The 21,111-nt window shown below is 37.0% G+C and overlaps 1 protein-coding gene across 1 annotated transcript in view; it reads left to right on the top strand.

Annotated features, from left to right (window-relative positions):
- Window positions 1-426: 426 nt before the first annotated feature.
- Window positions 427-21,111, top strand: part of PHEX (phosphate regulating endopeptidase X-linked) — a 95,908-nt gene continuing 75,223 nt past the window's right edge. Inside the window, exons 1-3 of the mRNA XM_083361622.1 lie at window positions 427-998; window positions 4,874-4,942; window positions 7,976-8,137. Coding sequence (XP_083217748.1) covers window positions 875-998; window positions 4,874-4,942; window positions 7,976-8,137 — 355 coding nt within the window. The 5' untranslated portion in view covers window positions 427-874. The remainder of the gene's footprint in view (window positions 999-4,873; window positions 4,943-7,975; window positions 8,138-21,111) is intronic.

The following is a 21,111-nucleotide window of genomic DNA, read 5'->3' as shown; positions in this document are numbered from 1 at the left end:
CCTGCAACCGGGTACAACATTATTATTTAATACATTTTGTCTTTCCTGTCTTCATAAAAGCACTTTACTGCAGCTTTATTCTTGCATAATGTTTGCACAGAACCTTTAGAGACTCCACAGGCACTGAAAAATAACTTGTTCATTTTTTTTGCTTAAAAAAATCCCATCTGTAGGTTGTTTTAATAACAAGGTTGCCTTCCACATAAGCATGACTCTGATCTTTGGCACTTGATGTCATAAACAAATCTCCTAAAATAAAAACAGTGTAAGTCATCCCCAGAACTCCTTGGAGCTTTAAAAGGACTTGTAGTTGGAGAAAATTTATTCTGTAAAGGAAAATGATGCAGCATCTAGAGTGAAAATGAATGAGATTCAGCAGATAATCTAATTGCTTAACAATTCTTTTTTTTATCAATCTAATGTCTGCAAAATTTTATCAGAAATCTAGTTTTTGATTGGAAAACACTTTTTTTGTTTGTTTTAACTGTTTTAAACTTGAATGGTGAAACCATATATTGGGACAATACTGTGATTTTTTTTTCTGTCCTGCACTGCTGACAAAAATTGGCCTGCTTGCAAAGAACAAGAGCTACAAATTAAATTGTTACTGTGTGCCTTTCCAAGTCCTGATCAAGGAAGGAATTTAATACTGCATTTTATGTCTTTTCTCCCCCCCATCCACTCCCACTTTTGGAAAGAGTTAAACATTTGCAAATGAGTTTTGACAGCAGTGTTAGCTGCTAAAATACTCAGTGATAAAAGAGATTTGAAGAAGGGATTCATGGATGGGACTTCTTTATAAGTCAACAGTAACAAACAGCAGAAGAACGAAAAACCGAGGTTTTTTCCCAGGGAGTTGTGAAAATCTATCCTGATGGAAGGAGAGACAACAGGGAGGTCGATGCCACCCAACAAGAGAGGAGCCAGCAAACTTCTCAAACTGTCTCTCGGTGTGTTTGTGAGCAGCACGGTCGTGCTTAGCATTGCCCTTTTTCTTGGTAAGTTTCAATCTGTTGCACTAGCATAAATACAATTTTCCAAAATTCTGTCTGCAGTGGTATTGCCATTTCATCTTTGGTAACTCTTCTAACCAAATTCCAATGGAAAAATTACTGTAGTTTTACTGCTGGAGATTCTGTTTCCAGGTTAAAGATTGCATTGGAGGCTTGAAAGGTCCTGAGATGTATTTTTCTTCTCTAGGATTCTATACCAGTTGCAATTCAGGATTTGGTAAACTGCTCTTATTATTTGTTTGAACAGGATTGGGAATATTCATTTATTCCTTTTTTTGCTACTCACATTTTAACTAAAAAGCAACCAAAGTCTACAAATACCAATGCATTTTATCAAGTTACAGTTTAAAACCTTGAATAAATTGTGAATAATGAACTATAGCAATATTAATCATAATGTCTTTATCCAGTGCTATAAATTGATAACAATATTATATAAAAAAGGGCACATTTTTGTTAAAAAAGAGTGAGAATTACTTTGGAATTAAAAAACCAACCAACCATTGTTTCTCCTAAATACTGACAATTAACATGTGGCTTTTGTATAAAAATAAATTATGTCTTTCAAAGCTTGAAATGTATGCATAATCTCAATGGATCTATTGGGGATCCTTATTCCGTTTGATTTCTGTTAAGCTCCATTGTGTACATCAAAAAAGTAAATTTAGGTGTGCCTCAAAATGTTTTATAAATTTTGACTGTGCGTTCTTATTTATGCTTTTGAAATGATAAAACTAAAGATTCCCAAATGAATAATTAATTTTTTTATTAAGAGGGGAATAGACTTTCTGTCTTCTTCAGTTCCAATGAAAGCAAAGTAGCTAAAAGATGACTTCCTCCCAAACATTTAGTAATGGTTGGGCATAACCCTTGCTGATATATATATATAAATGGGGTTCACTGTCAATGTCCATTTGCCAAATGAGCTCTACAGAGAAATTGCAAGGCAGCTTTCCCCTATCAAATGACCTCCAGATGTTTTGTGTTTTCAGCGAGTCACAACTCTTAAATGTTAAAAATCTCATCAAATTTATAGAACAGAAATTCCTTGTGACTGTACTTATTAAAATAAGATATCTATTGCAAAATAATACTGCATCTATTTTACTTAGGAAATTGTATTTATTTATTAGTTTTATTTAGATAATTTATATGGCTATTCACTCACTTTCAGTGACTCTAAGCAGCTTACAAAAATAAAAAAAACAATATTAAAAGAGTAAAACCTATTACCCTCTCCCCCCTGGTGACAACAAGCAATCAAATACTTGATGAGTTCCATCCCTTTCTGGGTTGCCCAAGTCTGTTGGCAAAACCAAGTTTTCAGGTCCTTGTGAAAGAATATCAAAGTGGGGTCCAGTCTAATATCCATGGGGATGATGTTCCAAGTGAGAGAGCTACCAGAAGACCCTGGGAAGAGATGGTCCTTTAAATATCTTGGTCCCAAGCTATGCAGGGCTTTAATGGTGACAACTAGCACCTTAAATTGCACTGGGAAGCAAATTGGCAACCAATGAAGGTCCCACATGAGAGATGACTCATGTGCACACCTGGGTCTGCACAGAACCATGGTATCCACTGCATTTTGAACCAACTGGAGCTTCTGGATGCTTTTCAAGGGTAGCCCCAGGTAGGGCATGTTGCAATATATAAGACAGGAGGTGGCTAGGGTGTGAGTGACTGTGAGCGGGGATTGTTGATCCAGGAAAGGGCATAACTGGCACACAACCTGATTTTGAGCAGGAACCATGAGTCCCAGATTACACACTGAATCTGTCCAGGCAGTGCCATCCCACCCAAGACCAGAGATGGCAATTCTTTGTGGACTACAGAACCCCAAACTCTGGTCTTGTCAAGATTCAATTTCAGCCTTTGCTCCCCATCCAGCCCTTAACAGCCTCGAAGTATCACTTAACTCACCATGGACAAAGACATATAGCTGGGTGTCATCAGCATATTGAGGATATCTCAGTCCATGGTAACAATGGTTTTGCCTAGCAGCTTCATGTAGATGTTAAACAGAAGCAGAGAGAGTATTGAGCCCTAAGGGACAAAGCAGGGGACAAGGGTTGGGCCTCTTGCTTCCTATCAACACCAATTGAGAGTGGCCATAGACAAAGGAAGTGAATCAGGACAACACAGAGCTCCCCCCCCATTCCCAACCACTAAATTTGCTCCACCTAAGTTTGATTCAGTTGTTCCTTATCTTCTGCCAGTGGCACTCTAGATGTCTCTTCATTCATTTCATCCTTCTCAATTCCTCTGCATACCATGGGGGACAAAGAGGTCTACAATATGGGTTAGGAGAGGTCACAAGGACACAATCCTATCCACAGCCTCAGTCATCTTCCTATTCCAAACAGTGACTAAAAATTCAGCAGGACTGTGCAGCAGATCTGTAGGTCTAACCCCAATTCTTTCTGAAATCTATCCGGATCCATTACTTGCCAGGGTGGACAGACCTAATAGGTTCTGCTTCTCTGAGGAGTGGTATGTCTCTTGAAAAACTCATTGCCACCAGACTGTGATCTGACATGACAGGGGTACCAAAGACAAGCCTACCAATTCCAGGTCACATAGGTACTGCTCCAATAAGAACACCAAATTGTCATAGTCATAGTAGATATTCTTCCTACATAATCATAGAATTGTAGGACTGAAAGAAATTTGAATAGGGGATCTAACCACTTAAAATTCCTTCCCCATCAAGTAACTTTTTGGGAATAAGTACAAATCAGTTTTCCCAAATTATTACTCCAAATGTAACAAACCTTTTGGCTGAGGATCTGTTGTCCAAGCAAATTGTCATGATACATAAGCAAGAGAGAAAAAATTTGTATCATGACAATATGTCATTCCTTCTGGATAAAGAATGCTGGCAAATATACGGAGTAAGGACTAGATAAAATCTTTTTACCGTTAGCTATTGGAGCAAGCATTGAAATATTTGGAGGAATACAGGATGAGGAAAGCAACTGTGAAGTTATAGAAACAGGAAACATTTAAAAAAAATCTGAAGTATTGACTGAAGATGAAAGAGGTTTTTGAAGGTCCTTTTAAGGTCTTCCCAAAGGATTTGTTGATCTGGAAAGGTTAATCTCCTTACTCCCTTCTTCTTCCCCTTCATCCTGTTTATTCTTCCCTATGACGTTTTTATTGACACAGACAGCACTTTTAGCATTTTTAGAGCTTAGGCAAGTATACATTTCCCCCAAAATTGAGTTTGAGGCATTTGGATTTTGGAAATCTCACAAAATGGCTGCTCAAATGCATATGATAACTGATGAGACTACAATTAACATACCTAAATTTTCCATTTCAATTTTTTACTTACAGTTAACAATAATGTTAAATACAACTGCTTTTATTTCTTCCTGGCGTCTTAATTGTTTTTTGTCTTTTTTATGTGTATGGAAAAAGGATGCAAATTACAAGTAAACATTTCAGTGCTGTGTTGATTAGCAAATTAATTCTGGACTGACTTCAGTATCATATAATGGTTGGATCAGGATGTAGATCAGGTTCAAAACTCCATCAGCCATAGATTTTCTGCATCACCCTAACCTATCTCCCAGTTTGGTGGCAATTAGTTGTTCTATGAGGCTACTATATCATTTCCATACTTTCTAGTAATAAAAAGGTTCACAGGGGTTGCTTCTGAATCAAACTGGTGTGGTGAGTGAACAAGTGGTTGATAATATACAAAATATATTCTGTTTTGAGGAAGGTATTATATCAACAGATTGGCATCTTTTCCTTCTGTACTAGCATTGTTGTAATCACCCAACTAATGTCTTTAGAGTCATGAAAAATATTTGTAGAGCCAAAGAGACCACAATCTTGTTCTTTTCCTTTTGCAGTAAGTCAAGGACACATCAAATTTTATGCAAAGCAACAATATTGCTTGACTCCTGAATGCATTGAAGCTGGTAAGTAAAGTATTACTTTTCTTTTAATATAGATAAAGCATATTGGTACAAAGAGATGTAAACTCTTTCCTTTCCTTTTGGATCTCAGGAATCTGTAATAAATCAAAAACCATTTTAACCATTGATAACATAAGTATAATTACTATTTTTTAAAATAGTAATTACTATTTTTTTAAAAAAAATTTGTTCTATCGGTTCAGGGAGAACCAGCATCAAGAGAAACCAGGAGACCTTGGGCTAGTTGATGTCTCTTCTAGGAAAGAGGCAATCCTTTTTAAGGTAGCTTACTTCTTTCTAGAGATGGTTTTGTTCACCCAAATCATCTGATAGGCTGCTGCAAAGAATTCTTATAGCATTGGATGTACAAAGCTCTCAGATCAGGAGGAGATACAGTAGATTTTGACAGTGCTAATGGACATAATTGCGGCCTCATGCTTTGAAATACTACTATAGTGTTGTGTTGGGTTGAACCCACTTCTGGGTTGAAAGGATTGAACCATGACATCACCATTGCCCAGGGAATGGCCAATTGGGGCTCCTTTTACATCCCTGTTAAGTTGCCCACTGAAGTGGTACCCCTATTTTGAAATGATTTGGGACATTTTGAATGTGTGAGTCCTAGCAAGCAGACAGACTTCTCTGCAATGCCAGTTTTGCTACTTCTCAGTTGGATCCCTTCATTTCATGACTAAGTTCTCCTATTAGGCAGTTTGAGGTTGAATTCAAGTGTAATCAATATAAACATTCCCCCAAAAATCAAATTAAAAATACATAAGTAAATCAATGCAAATATATTTCATTGAGATACATTAAATGTTCCTCAAATATCCAAGTAAATGATAAAACTATCATAAAGTAAATAATGAGGTTTTGATATTTGTCAGGCTTTTCGTTTGATAATGTTTTCTCTCCTGAGAAGCTCTACTCCTGATAATCTAAGAACATGCAATCCTAGCTAATTTTTGTCTTGCTGCCGCATCTTCCTTATTTTGATTCTAAGATCCTATTGAGAGGCCACATGTGATTATCAGGCCACCCATCTTACCAGGAAATAACTCTGGGTGACTTACAGACATAAAAAATACATACACATTAAAACCTAAATAAATTAAAACCAAAAATTAAAATCAAGGACATGTGGGGAAGGCAGGGGTGGAATGGGGGAAAAGGTAGGACCTATTACTTAACTTACCACCTCCACTGTGCTGTTCCCCATTGGGGCCCTAGGCCAACTGGCAGAGCCAGGTTTTTAGGCCCTTGAGTCCAACCTGTTCCAGAAGGTGGGAGCAACAGCAGAGAAGGCTCTCCTCCTGGACCCCACCAGCTGGAGAAATCCATGAAGGGCTTTAAAGGTGATCACCACCATCCTGAATTGCATCCAGAAGTAGACCAACAACCAATGCAGCTCACAGAACAGTGGTGTTACAAGAGCCATTCTTGCCCCTCCCCTGAAACTGCCTGTGCTGCTGCACTCTGCACTAGCTGTAGTGTTCAAAATCTCTTCAAGGGTAGCCCCATATAGTGTGCATTACAACAGTCCAAGTGTGAGATGACTAGGGACTGAACAACAGAGCACCAGGAGTCCTGATCCAGGAAAGGCCACAACTGGCACACTACACAAAGTTGTGGAAAGTCTCGCCTAGTCACAACTGCCACCTGTTCCTCAAGAAGGAGTCACAAGTGCATGAGAACCCCCAAGTTGTGAACTGAAACTGTCTGGGGCAGTGCCACCCATCCAGAATCAAGGATGACAAAGTCCCGGATCCCGGATCCCCATGTACCAAAAGCTATTCAGTCTTGCCAGGGTTCAGTCAAAGCCTGCTCTCCCCTATACAGGCCCCCAAGCCTCCAGGCACTGCCAGAGGGCGGATACAGCATCACTTAGATTGCCAAGAGTGGAGATATAGAGTTGGGTATCATTGGCATACTGTAGATACCTCAACCCCTGTCCCCTGGTGATGGGCAATCTCACTCCACAGTTTCATATAGATGTTGAAAAGGAGTGGAGAGAGTACACAAAATAGTGGCTGAGGGCTGGACCTCTCACATCAGTACAGATTGGGACTAGCCATAGAGAAAGGAGCCAAACCGATGGAGAACTGTACTGACCATACCCAGTTCCTGCAGCCAGCTCAAATGGGTACCATGGTCAATGGTATCAAAAGCCACCAAGAGGTCAAGGAGAGCAAGGATGGTTGCACGATTCCCCTCTCACTCTTGCCAGAGATCATCGACAAGCATGACCAATGCAGTTTCCATCCCATAACTGCACCTGAATACTGACTGAAAGGGGTCCATATAATCTGTTTCATCCAGGACTCTCTGCAGCTGCCAGGCAATCACCTTTTCCACAACCTTTCTTAAGAATGGAAGGTTGGAAACTGGACAAAAATTGTCCAGGCAGGTGGGATCCAGTGATGGTCTTTTTAAAGGAGAGGGCAAACCAGGGCTTCCTTAAAAGCATCCTGAAATGTTCCCTCCTCCAGTAACATATTAATCACTGCCGGGACCTGCCCACTACTCACCATCCTGGAGGCTTTCACCATCCAGGAGGGACAAGGATCTAATTGACAGATGGTGGTGCTGATAGCATCAAAGGCTCCACTTCAATAACCAGAAGCTAAAGGAAGATGAAGAGAAGAGAGATAATCTAGAAGTGGCAACCAAAAGATTCCCCCAGATTTTAGCATGGTCACTTGCAGTGACAGACTGAAAAAATCCAGATATAGCCAGATAAATGAAAGCCAAAATGTTAGTGTCTAGCCCAAAATCCATAACTTGAAAATCAAGGAAAAGAGTGAGATGGGCCAATACTTAAGAAAGATTTCTTTCCTTTCATTTTCATTTCCTTTTGAAATCGTAGCCTACCTGAACAAAGTCAGATGGGATAAGTTAAATGGTGAAATTAATTATGTGGAAGGGAATAAATAAAGCCAGAAAATAATAATCATAAATCTGAAAGTGATTTGCATGCCTTGTATAGCAATTAATATTATCAACTGATGATCCATGAAATTGTATAACTTTTTCCAGCTGCCTCCATCAAAAGCAAGCTAAATACATCTGTGGATCCCTGTGATAACTTTTTCCGATTTGCCTGTGAAGGATGGTTACAAGATAATCCAATACCAGAAGATTATTCAAATTATGGAATCTATCCTTGGCTGAGACATAACGTAGATCTAAAATTGAAAGGTAAGTGGATCCTAGCTAACTGACTTGCTTCATATAGCTTTTTGTTGTTATCATCATTTGTTTCTGCTTTACTAAAACCAACACAATCATGTATTGGATAGTTGCTGGTGAAATAATTTATTGAACTTGTATGACACCCAACTCTAAGTGTCCCTGAGTGGCTATTACTTAAGGCAATACTGTTAGCAATCACACAATTTTTCTCCATGACCATCTATCCCTCACCTGGTCCTTCAGGTCTTCCAATGGTGCACCCACTACCACTGTAACTGAATCTGTTTGCCTTGCTGTTGGTCACTCCCTTTTTCCCCTTCCCTCTACTTTTCTCAACATCAAAGCTTTCTTTACAGTGTTGGATCTTCTCATAATGTGTTCAGAGTAGGAAAATCTGTGCCTGGTCATTTCTATTCTGAAATAAACTCTGAATTGTGTTCTTTGGTTACCTATTGTTTTCTTGGCTACCTATGGTAATCTTAGGAGATTTCTCCAACATCAAAATTCAAAAGCATCAATACACTTCCTATCCTGCTTTTTGAAAATCCAACTTTTGCTTCAATAGTGTGTCACAGGGAATATAATTTTTTATGCTATTCTGTTCATTATGGCATCTGAATATCATTTCCAAGACTTTCATGGCTGTTCTACCAAGTACTAATCAGCAGGTTATTTCTTGACTGCTTGTTCCTTTACTATTGAATCATAAATCATTTTATATTTTTTATCCATGTGCTTTTCCTGGTAACGACTGCCTAGATTCATTAAGAATTAGATGGCTCCTTTAATAAATTATTAGTTGTAGAAGGCCAAGGAATGGCCTTGAGGGACAGGAAAAAGCTGCTACTAAGGCAACAGATAAATAAGCCTGAGCGCAGGACAAGAATATAAAATGAGTAAACATCTTACACAAGACCTTCCCTAGTTCGCACAAAGATAAAGGGAGGGAGCAAAGGTATATTTCAGACTGAAAGTCTGTTACTATAGCTTTACAAGAACAGTAGTATTGACCTACAGCAGAGGTGTTAAGCTGCCAGCCCACCGGCCGGTTGCATCATGCAGAGACCGTGCCCACCCCAGCTCCGGAAATGCAAAAAAAGTTGTGATATGTCACAACACATCACGTTTGACACCCTTGACCTACAGATATGGCATTGGTTTTCTTATTTATCTTGAAGGGCTGACATCATCATCACTGTTGTTGTTGTTATAATGCAGGAATGTTTTACTTGCCTTCTCTCATCCAACATAAAATGTTGCCTTTGCTATTATCACTAAAGTGATCAGTACCCTCCAGCCCTTTTCTACATTACTACTGCCTGTTTGTTTTAGTCAAACAGCTGGGATGAACTTCAGCACCTCTCCTGGAAATATATGGTTTTGGCATATGCTCTCTGGTTTTTTTTTACTCAACCTCCCAGGAACACCCTCCTCTATCATAATGAGGCAGCAGAACAGGACCTTCTTTTGCATTGTTAGCCAGACACCATTAGCTCTATTCTCTCTACCCTACAAGATGGTTCACTCATGTATATTTCAACAGGATGTTAATGTCAGATTTAAGTTTTATGTATACTTTAATTAAGCTTTTAAGCTTTTCATTTTGTACTTTGTATTTTAGTTATTTTCAGTTGCCTTGCACACTCCTGCACATAGAAAGAAAGGATATAAACCAAAACTAAATCAAAATGGAATTACCATTTTGTGGTAAGGATCATAGAAGTAGCAGAGCCATTTGTGAAAACAGGCAGGATCTTTAGTGTGAAAACATAAGCCATGTGGTGAAAGCTGAATATACTCTAAGGTTATGAAGCTCACTATTTCAAACAATGGAATTCAGATGAAGTGTACAATAGAATAAAATATTGGAGAGATGGAACAGTGATTGATATTTAATGTGAGTTGCTTAAATTTGTGGATGGCAATTAGTTGGATTTTGAAGTTAAACAGGCCTGGAGAATGGCCACAGATTCTGTGACAATATCAGATGGAAAACATATTCTGTATTCCAGCAGTCTAGATGTAGATTTAGTTGAAAAGTTATTCCAACAATCCAAGGATTTTCTGACTGTATCTATTAGACTTCTCCAATCTGGTATACTCTAGAGATGCTGGAGTATGTCTCTTATAATTTCCAGTCATCATAGCCAAGACTTGGCAAGGTAGACATTACAGAAGGCACCATATGTGGAAAGGGAAAGGGAAAGAAGGAAAAGGAAAGCTTAGGAAAATCCACTACAGCTATATATGTATTAGAGGAATTGAAGAATGTAATCTTCTGATGGCAAACGTCCTAGAAAGAGGATCCATATTCTTAGTGAATAATTAATATTAACTGAGATAGTAGTAGTTTCATTCTTGTTATACATGGCATTTTAGGGTTTATGTCACAGATTTTAAAGTGACATAAATTTAATTATATCTCTGGGAAATACCAATGTTTAGGCATTTTAAAATTGGTAAATTCTATAAACTTTATTTTGCTGCTTTTTTTAAAAAACCTAGATTTTCATTTTATCCAATCAAAAAATATTGGGCAGATTAAAATATAATAAATATATAAGTATCAGAAAATTATTTTAAGGATTACATTCTGCATACTTATGTTTTCTTAAATTTGAGAGGCAGATGAAGCCTGACATTTTGGCTGAGTTGCATGTGGTTCCTCTAAAATTACCTACCACTAAAGGACAGGTCTTGGGAAATGTTATTCATGCCTAGAATAAAAATATAGTTTGGGGCGGAAATGTGTAGGAAGTGAGATATTTTAATCTGAAAGTTTTCTCTTTATGTTGGATTTTATTAAAAAAAAACCTCAGTGAGTTGTTATATACACAGAAAAATACAAGTCTTATTTTTAAGCAACATCAACCATTTACTCTAATTACAGAGCAAAATACCATATGCTGGTACTCTTATGCATATTTTCCAATATCAATATTTTCAAAAAATGATTTATATTTTTCTGATGGTTATGTTTCACATAAAAAGTGTTAGAGATCTGTTTATATGGAAGATAATTCTGTTGACATCAACAGGACTTATTTCTATGTAACCCATTGTAATGTTCAAGATGTTTTCTTCCTCAAATATTATAAAGATATAGCAAGAAATTATTGCATAGCAGTATATTTTGATTGTTAAACCAGATGTGTTTGACCTGATAATTCTAGCATCTGTATATTATTCAAATGTAGAATCAGAGATTTGTGAAATATATATATATATATATATATTGCTAACAAAGAATTAAGGGAGACTGATATGTATTTCAAACTTATTAGTTTTCATCAGTCAGCCATACCCTTCTGAGATTCGAACCTGGGCTGATATATATTCATTGGGGTTTAATCTCAGATGAATCTCAGCTCATATATCATCAAGAAACAGGAAGGAAATAATTGTTTGATTGTGTTCCATTCCTGAATTACAGAAATCAATTGAAGTTCATAAATCTCATGTTAGGGATAACATGCATCCATTTTCATAAATTTAAAAACTAAAAAGTTCAAGTAATTTACTTTTGAACTTGGCTTTCAGGCAAGGACATCCACAATGTTGCTCAAAAATGTAAAGAGGATAGCTGCAATTTCACAGTTGAATCCAGTCCCTTTTTATGTTCATGTAAGCAAGAGAGGATCGTGCTTTGATAGCATGGTTATAGTTGCCAGCCTAACATTTTTGACCGGATGCAATGCTTTCAGGAATAATGCTAGACATGTATTGAACAGTAATTAGATTCTAAAACAACTGCTTTTGGTGGAAGCTTATATTGGAATATTCTTCCTCCATAGCATCTTCCAGATTCATTAGATTTCTACTCTCTAACAGTCAGCTTTCAGCCTTGTTGAAAGACAGTAGATAGAAAGCAACTGCCATGTAATAGTGCAGAATCCAGCAGAGGACTTTATTTTCCTGAAGTGTTTTAATGTCAAATCCCTCATGCATTAAAAATAAGCACCACAATTGATGATTTGCCAGTAAACTGTTGTATTTCATTGTTTACAAGTTATCGCATTAGAATTTTAAAAAAATTGAAGGCATGTAAACCAAGTAATCTTAAGCAATACAAAGTAGAGAGAGATGCCAAGATTTCGACATATAAAGGTCTTGGTTGAGACTAATAAAATACTTTAATTGAGTTGACAACCCTAGCCTTACTTGGGTTAATTGAGGCTGCAATCCAGTCAAAACTTATTTGAAAAAGAGCCCACGACTAGACATTTTTTGTATAAGTATGTGTAGGATTACACTGTGAACAACTGTTAGAGCAATGTTTATATTTGACTTGTAATATATTTTGATTTGTGCTTCTTACACACTGTGATATTGCATAAACATTGAACAGTCTCTTCCCCAAAATGAAAATTAAATATTGAGATTTGGATCCCACCTTAGATAAACATCTGGATAATAATTAGCCCTGGATTTAAGATCATAGTCTCAGTTGGGAATATGGGTGACGGGTATCATAGAAACCACAGCCCACATTCTTTTTTATTTCCAGTTTTATATGGATATTTGCCGCAAGTTGATGACACCTCTTTTATTTAAACTTCTGGGGCACTCTAATTGCGTTTATCTGCACTGTCCATTAAATAGTAAAAATAAATTTATTTCTCTGAAAGTAGCAAAATTTTGCTTCATTATGTGTAAGCTTTGCCCACAAATGGTTGCTGATAGTTTTTGCTGTTAGGGGATAATTTTTGGGTTGTTCATTTTATTGATTGTATTTTAATTGGTCAATGACTGAAATAAAGTTCTGTCTTTAAAAGTTTTGCTTATACTATACACCAATTGTTAAGCATTTTGTTTCCAATAGGACTCTACTCAAAGTTTTTTCCTCGCTTTGTTTCACATATTTTAGTTAGTTTGGATACCCAAATTCAAGTCTATATTTCAGCTTTGCATGAGGTCATAGATATCTTGTTCCCATTCCTCAGCACTCTTTATATTTGTGGATCCTATTCATTTCCTTGGCTTTTTTTTTTAGCATAAACCATTAACCCTTGCTTTCTGTAACCAGTATGGATTGCCTGTTTATTTTAGAATAACCTTTAACCACACTATGTGTTTAGCATAATATGTAGATGGACTTTTATTTATTTATTTATTTAATTTAATTTTTATACCGCCCTTCTCCCGAAGGACTCAGGGTGGTGTACAGGGCAATACAATAAAATACAATATATAAAAATTAAAAGAAATATTAAATACAACAGCCCAATTCAATAAATTAATACAAAGCGTTAAAATACCCCTAAACCCATCAGACCAGGCCGGCTTGTTCAAATAAATATGTTTTTAGGTCACGTCGGAAGGAGCTCCACCGGTAAACGGTTCCAAAGGTCTGGCGCGCCCACAGAGAACGCCCTCCCCCTGGGGGCCACCAGTCGACACTCTTTGACTGACGGCACCCTAAGGAGGCCCTCTCTGTGGGAGCACACTGGACGAAGGGAAGGTGATTGCAATTTGAAGGCAAATGCACTTTTTATTATCCCCCCCTTTTTTTTACAATCTCATCAACAGGGCCAAACTGTTAGTCCTGCTTCCTAAATCCTGTTCTCCTTTTTTTTATTAAAGAGTTTTACAAATTTTTTTTACAATACATATCCCCAAAACCCACCCGCCCCAAACCACCCCCTCCCCCCCACTTCCCAGAGCTGAATACAGGGTTATAAATATAATAATCATATTCTAACTAATATTATCCATTATAAAATTAACCAAATTCATAATGTGCTTTAACTCCCCTTTAACATAGATACATTCAAATTATTAAAAACATAATAATAATAACTTAAACAAAAATATAATCAATACTAATACTAAAATTAGTAACAATCTAAAATCTACTCATAAGCTAAATGGAACTTTTTAGTCCCATATTTATTCTGAATATAATCTATCCATCTCCTCCAAACTGAAATATATCTTTCTTGCGAGTCATCCTTCAAATAAGCAGAAATCTTAGACATTTCTGCAAGATTCGATACCTTAAGTACCCATTCCTCTATAGTAGGCAAACTATCCTTCTTCCAATATTGTCCCACCAGTAACCGTGCTGCTGTTATCAAGTTCAACATCAAATTAATTTCTTTTTAGTATCACAATCTACAACAATACCCAATAAAAACAATTGTGGAGAAAACTTTATCTTTCTCTTAAAAATCTTTTGAATGTTCCACCAAATTTTAATCCAAAAAGCTTTTATATTTCTACAAAATTCTGTTCTCCTGAACTGTCATGGCTGAAATAGTTGTAGGGTTAGTGAGTTCTTAATAACACGTGGAATGAAGAAGTTATCTTAGTATCTGCTGTCTTTTGAAAGAGAGAGATTGAGAGTGATAGTTCCTTTTTTGTCATCACAATTCCTGCTCATTTTCCTAACTTAGATTTCAACCTTTCAGTGGCATTGGAAAACATAATAGATAACAGGTTGGTTTTGACTGATGCAATAATCTTCAAAAACTATTAGAATTATTTAGCCGGACCTAGATTAGAGAGAAAATTCTTAATTCTCCCTCCTTGGAAATCTATGAGATGTTCCATACCAAAAGCAACTGTAACACTTCCCTCATCCTTAGAAGCAATCTTGGAATGGCCGTAATTAACCGCAGACAGATTTTCAGTTGCTAAGACCTATAGCATCATCCAGTTATTGTTAATGATACTACTATATCAGCACAATGGTTAAATGATGCTAAAAAAAGGTAAAGGTAAAGGTTCACCCGCACATGCGTGCTAGTCGTTTCCGACTCTAGGGGCCGGTGCTCATCTCCATTTCAAAGCCGAAGAGCCAGCACTTGTCCGAGGACGTCTCCGTAGTCATGTGGCCAGCATGACTAGACACCAAAGGTACACGGAACGCTGTTACCTTCCCAACATAGTGGTCCCTATTTTTCTACTTGCATTTTTACGTGCTTTCGAACTGCTAGGTGGGCAGAAGCTGAGACGAGTAACAGGCGCTCACTCTGTTACATGGCACTCGGGATTCGACCCGCCAAACTGCCGACTTTCTGATCGACAAGCTCAGTGTCCTAACCCACTGAACTACCGCATCCCTTAAATGATGCTAGAAAACATCATTAATCATTTTGAACAAATTGCTAAAGCTGACAAATTCTCCCCTCCCTGTCCAATGAGAGGTGCAAAAGCTGGCTGCAAATCAGCATTGTGGCCCCACTGTTGCTACTCCATAGTTGCTTTTTAGTTGATTTTTAAAAGGCCTGATTGCTGCTGTGTCCCTATGCCTCTTAGAACCCTCAGGGAAATGAGGACTTGGGGCTATGGAAGCTTTGCAGCAGTGCAGAATAAGAAGAATCTAGAATTAATAGGAGAGAACAAAGAAACCACCCCAAGAGCCTGAAAAAGATGTGACTCCTATCACTATCCCACACCAATGAAGTGAACAATATTGCCTGTGCAATATCAAGCACTTCCTAAAAGCCATCCCTTTGCACCTTCCATTCTAGTGATAATGAGAACACTTTATTCCAGTTTTGAGCCCCATATATTGTACGTTGATATAACTATTAAATGTTATCATATAACTATATAACTATTTCATTCTGAATTGTTGATTAAAATCTTTTAAACGTGTCAGTTTTAAGAAGCATGCTACGTGCAAAGTAGTTCCAAATAATAGCACAGTAACGTGTGAGAACATCATGAATGTATTTAAAACATAAATTTCATGCTAATGTATTTTCAAATGTAGCTGTGGCTTTTAAAAGTCAGATATATAAGATTTAATGATTACTGAATGGATAATGGATTATGTTAACTGATGATTTAATATGTCATAAATGTACTGTACTTAGGAGCCACATTGGCTCTCCTGTAAGCTGAATACATAAGAGAGCTATCTTTTTTTCACAACCCTTGAATTTTCTTAATACTTATGTATTAATTCATTTTTAACCAAATGTATCAAATTAAATGGTAGAAAAGTCAGAAATTGTGTAGGTTAGCTAGATGAGCTGTCCTCATAAAGGCTATGTGGGAAACCAGGAATGAGGAAAAGAGATGATTTGTTCCCTCAGTGAGGTTTTCATGGCTCTTCATGATGTGAGCCACAGGATTTCCTCAGACTTCTTTTGGTCAGGAGAGAGAGACACCACCTCTGAGTTTTGGGAGTTTATGCTGTTGGATCAGGTGAACAGTTTTATTTAGCTTTGGGGTTGCAAGCATTGTGAAATATAGTATTTAACTGACTTGTGCTTGAACTTCATTTTCCATCAAAATGACTCATTGTCTTTTCCTTGAATTCCAAAATCTACAAAGTGTGTACCAAAGTATATAAATTACATTCAGGGTGATCTCTGTATTCCATAATTTTTCTGGTTATCATAATTACCGTTGAAAAGAATAAAATGTAAGATACCAGAAAGCAAAGCTTACACAGAGTATAAATAAAGCTTCATGATTTAGTTCTTGCAGGTCCAATTAACTGAAATGGAAGATCACAAGCTTTCTATGTCTGTTGAACTGTGCAGAGTCAATGCACAGAATGCTCAGAATTGTAATTCAGCAACATTTGAAGTCATGAGTGCTGAATTTAGGGATCAAGGCCAAAATACATGTTACCTTAAATATGTTGTTGCATTTAATGTGATAGAGGGAGAAATAACAGCTGCTTCAGAAGGTATAAATGAGATCATGCACCCAATGCAAACAGAAAGAAGGGCTTGCCTTATTTTTAGCAAAAATAATTCCCATCTAAGGAATATTTAGCATAGCAGTAGTAATAAATGCACTGATTATACTGTAATATAATATTACAGCTTGTGCAGCATTTTAGAATGTGGACAAATTTCTACATTATTGTATGGCTGGCACCGGGGCACATCCCTTATTTTCCTGAAGCTATTGGGGCTATAATAAGAAACATGTGGTCCTTTCATAAATTCTTTATTAGTCTAGCTTGTCAATAAGCCATTAGCTATTGTGACAGGGCATTACAATAACTACAATATAACTGATGAGCTCAGATTAAGAAAAATAACAAAAAACTTCTTTGATTGCTCTATGGTCTCACTATAGACAATGGTGGTTATTTCATGACAAAATAGTTTTTTTTATTATAGGAATGAATAAGGGAAATACTTTGATGGCAGCAAGGAAATGAAATATCTGTAAAATATGTCAGAAAATATTTGAGTTTTACTGAGTTCTCTCCTAAGAATTTTGCAAAAAAAACCCTGTAGAGTTCAAAAACAAACACACACCTGGGAAAACCGGCATGATTCCCCCCAGCTGCTTATTTTGGCTTTAATCGTCAAACTACCAAGTAGATTTGCAGAAAGAGGCTAGGACTCTGGATTGGAAGGGAATAATAGACTCTAAACAGTTTTTAATTCCTTAGAAAAATGTACTTTAGAAAGACACATGTCACTGCAATGGAAATTCTCTGCCTAACCTTGTAGTATATCAGTGATAAGATAACTATATCAGGACCCTTTCATGTGTCCCATGCTTGAGTCTTAAAAATTACAAAATGCCCTTGGAGAAGGGTCAAGGTAATACTGATCATCTATCCTTCTAGTCAAGAGCAAAAATATGCATCTTAGTTTTCCCTCTCTTTGTGCTTTCCAAAACCCATCATTCTAAATACCAATAGGAGCGATTATGATTTCTGCTTCAGTTTTCTTCCCTCATGTATTCACCTGAGTTTTAACTCAGCACAGTTATGTTTTTAAACATTATGAGGAATGGGCATACATAAAAAAGGAGTAGGGTCAACCGATGTGATCCAGTTGCAGTTGTCCACGTGCACATAGACATACAGCGCATGCATAATCCTAGCCTTGTAACTAGTAGAAATATTATCACATTTGCTTTGGGGCCTAGGCATAATACGATCTAATAAATTGAACCATGTTTTAGAAATGCAGCCCTACTTATCTAGGGCTGATTTTCTTGAAAATGTTCCTTACTGCATGGTTTCCAAATTTGTCCACGTGATAAATTTGAGCAATTCATTGGGCCTACAAAAATCTAAGACAGACATGTGAAACTCACGATATCACGTGACATTGCACGATGTATCGGAGCTTTTTCGCCGGCAATGGGGTGGATGCGATTTCTTCATGACGCATCCGGTCTGCGGGCCGGCAGTTTGACACCCCTGATCTAAGGGATATGTGACCTTAGTTTTAGACTTTTAGTTTTGTTTTTAAAGTATTTTAGCTTAAAAGTACTTGAAATATTTAATATTTTTTATTAAAATACAGAGCACAGTTTCAACTGAAAGGGATATTCTTACTAGTTTAATTTTTACATTTATGTATCTAGAAAGAGAAAGTGCTTTATTGCCATTACAGTTTCTTTATGCTTCAAAAGTTGCTTTGAATATTTAGTTGTAAAAAACTGAGAATGTAAACACATATATAACGAGTTGGGGAGCCAGTCTGATATAATGGTTAAGGCATAGACTAGAAACTCAAACTAGAAACTGGGAGACCATAGATTCTATTTCCACCTGGGGCACAAAGTCAGCTGGGTGACCTTGGACCAATGGCTCTCTTCCTCTGCCCTAAGAAGGAGGCAATGGCAAACTACATCCAAAAACCTTGCCAAGAAAACTTTGTTGCCAGGTATCAAAATCTCACTTGAAGGCACCTAATAATAGTAATTAAATGTCATTTGGGAACAGACAGTGTCATCTCATCTTCAATCTCATTTCACAAATGAAAATGGAAAATGTGTTTAAGATTCTAATTCTCATGGAAAGGGAACTGACTCGTAAAGAAATCACTGTTAGCAAATAACAGTAATATAAACTTAAATGGTTACTAAAAGCATGATATTGGGAAACTAAGTAATTGGAAACAACCTTCAGAAAATAGCTTCTTTCCCTTTTAAAGAATGTTTAAGACTTTTTGGTGTGCATTTGTAAAATTCAGTGGTTACTTTTAAAACAGTGTGTAACATGGCAGGCTATCTGGATACCCGTAGTCCCAGGGAATAGATTCAACTCCTACTCTAGATTTTCCCAACCTGATGTTCTCAGATGGATTGGAGTACAGTTCCTATCTTGACCAAGGAGTGTTGCCATTAATTATTCTGACTGATGATAGGGGAGTCCGTGCATCTGGAAAGATGGGGAAGACTAGGCTAGGCTGTGTCTTTGTCATATCCATGCAGGACTGAACTTTTTTATATTTTGAGTAGTCACTTTCTCCTTCCTTCCTTCCTTCCTTCCTTCCTTCCTCCCTCCCTCCCTCCCTTCCTCCCTCCCTCCCTCCCTCCCTCCTTTCCATCCATAGAGCTATGAAGAAGGGACCAGCACAAGAATAAAAATGTTGAGCCTAATTTTAGAGACTTGTGGTTCCATTTTTTATTTTCAGCAAGCAAAGTATATACTTAGCATTTTCTGTGTTCCTAAATACTCCAGATGTTTGTCTTCAGCATCTCCTTGTTTTTGGAGTTTGGACTATAATCCTTTCTGGAATGCACTAGTGTACTGTTGCAATGTTATAATTAAAGTCTCTGTGTTTGTCAAGTCATAAGTTCCTGGGGGGAGAGGGGAGCCACAATTCTAAGTTTGAGGTTTTCTAAAAAAAATGTAGGTCCTACTTTAGTAACTCATTGCTGAACAAAACAGATCATGGGAACCTGCTTGAAAGGGGCACAGATTATTAGTCCATTTATCACAGTATTATCTACATTAACTATTCCTTGAGGGAACAATAAGGCAAATTTTCCTTCCTTCCTTCCTTCCTTCCTTCCTTCCTTCCTTCCTTCCTTCCTTCCTTCCTTCCTTCCTTCCTTCCTTCCTTCCTTCCTGATGCAAATCTTGACTCTTAAGATCCTGGCACCAAACTATGGACCCTTCTGAATGCAGTAGTGTTCTGCCGGTGAACTACAGTTCAGATTCAGAAAAATCTGCCCAAAGTTTTCACAGATTGGATCTTTTATGGAATTTGATCCAGACAAAGTAAAAAGTCATTTCACTCTAGATAAATTGCATTCACAATGTGCCTTGCATTTGATCTATGTAGGAGAGATACATAAAATGCAAAGTTGCCTAGTATTAAAAAGATAGCAAAGAATTAAGCAGAGAAAGACTTCCAGTGACTTTGTAGACTTGTTTTTCTTCATAATCATATCTAAAGTTTGCTGTTGACTTTTCTGAGATGGCTCTTCAACAGTCTAGTATATTGTTCTGATAATCCCTGACTGCTCCTCAACTGGTGTTAGCCAGGCTTCATCCTCCTTAACTTCTGAGCTACAACAAGGTCAACCATGCACTAACTTACATAAAGGAATTCCTTCATATTGATCCTTCAATAGGCCAAGCATCCGACTAAAGGCACTGATGATCTATTTTACTTGCATTGCACATGTAGAGATAAAAGCCTTATTGTTTTGAATATTGGTTTATTAATGAGTATTCCACTTTGTAACAAGTCAGTAGTATTTAATGTTATGATTTTAAAGCAATTTAAAGGTTACATTTACTTAGTTTTTACTTTCAAAAGACTTCTGCCTATTATTTCATTTTCCTTGAGTTATTGTCTTTACCTTCAAAATCAAGAAACCTGGATTTCATCTTGAAGACAAGCGATTCTTTAAGAGGGAGAGAAAAACATTGAATTGCCTAGCCAAAGATGTCTATCATAGTTAATTTAATTTATTTTAATTTTATATTGGATTGTTTTTAAATTTTGCCTTGTAAACCGCCCTCAGTCCTTTGGGAATAGGGCGGTATATAAACCGAATAAATAAATAAATAAATAAATAAACTACCAAAGATGTTCAAAATGTTTTGATATCAGAAGGAGGACCATTTCAATTGCTATTATTTTTAAATCTTCTCCTGAAGATTTAAAGTTTTGCAGCTTCCAAGTATTATTCTTGGTTTTTTTCATGCTTTCAAATTTATCTATAAAAGGATATATCTAGGACAAAGCAGAAGACAATATGCAATATGTGTTTCAGTAAGGAGCTATTCTGGATTCAGTTCTGCTTTTGTA

The sequence above is a fragment of the Vipera ursinii genome, assembly GCF_947247035.1.
Source record: "Vipera ursinii genome assembly, chromosome: 4".
Lineage (NCBI taxonomy): Eukaryota > Metazoa > Chordata > Lepidosauria > Squamata > Viperidae > Vipera > Vipera ursinii.
Note: the sequence above shows the minus strand (reverse complement) of the source record. Positions and strands in the feature narration are given on the sequence as shown.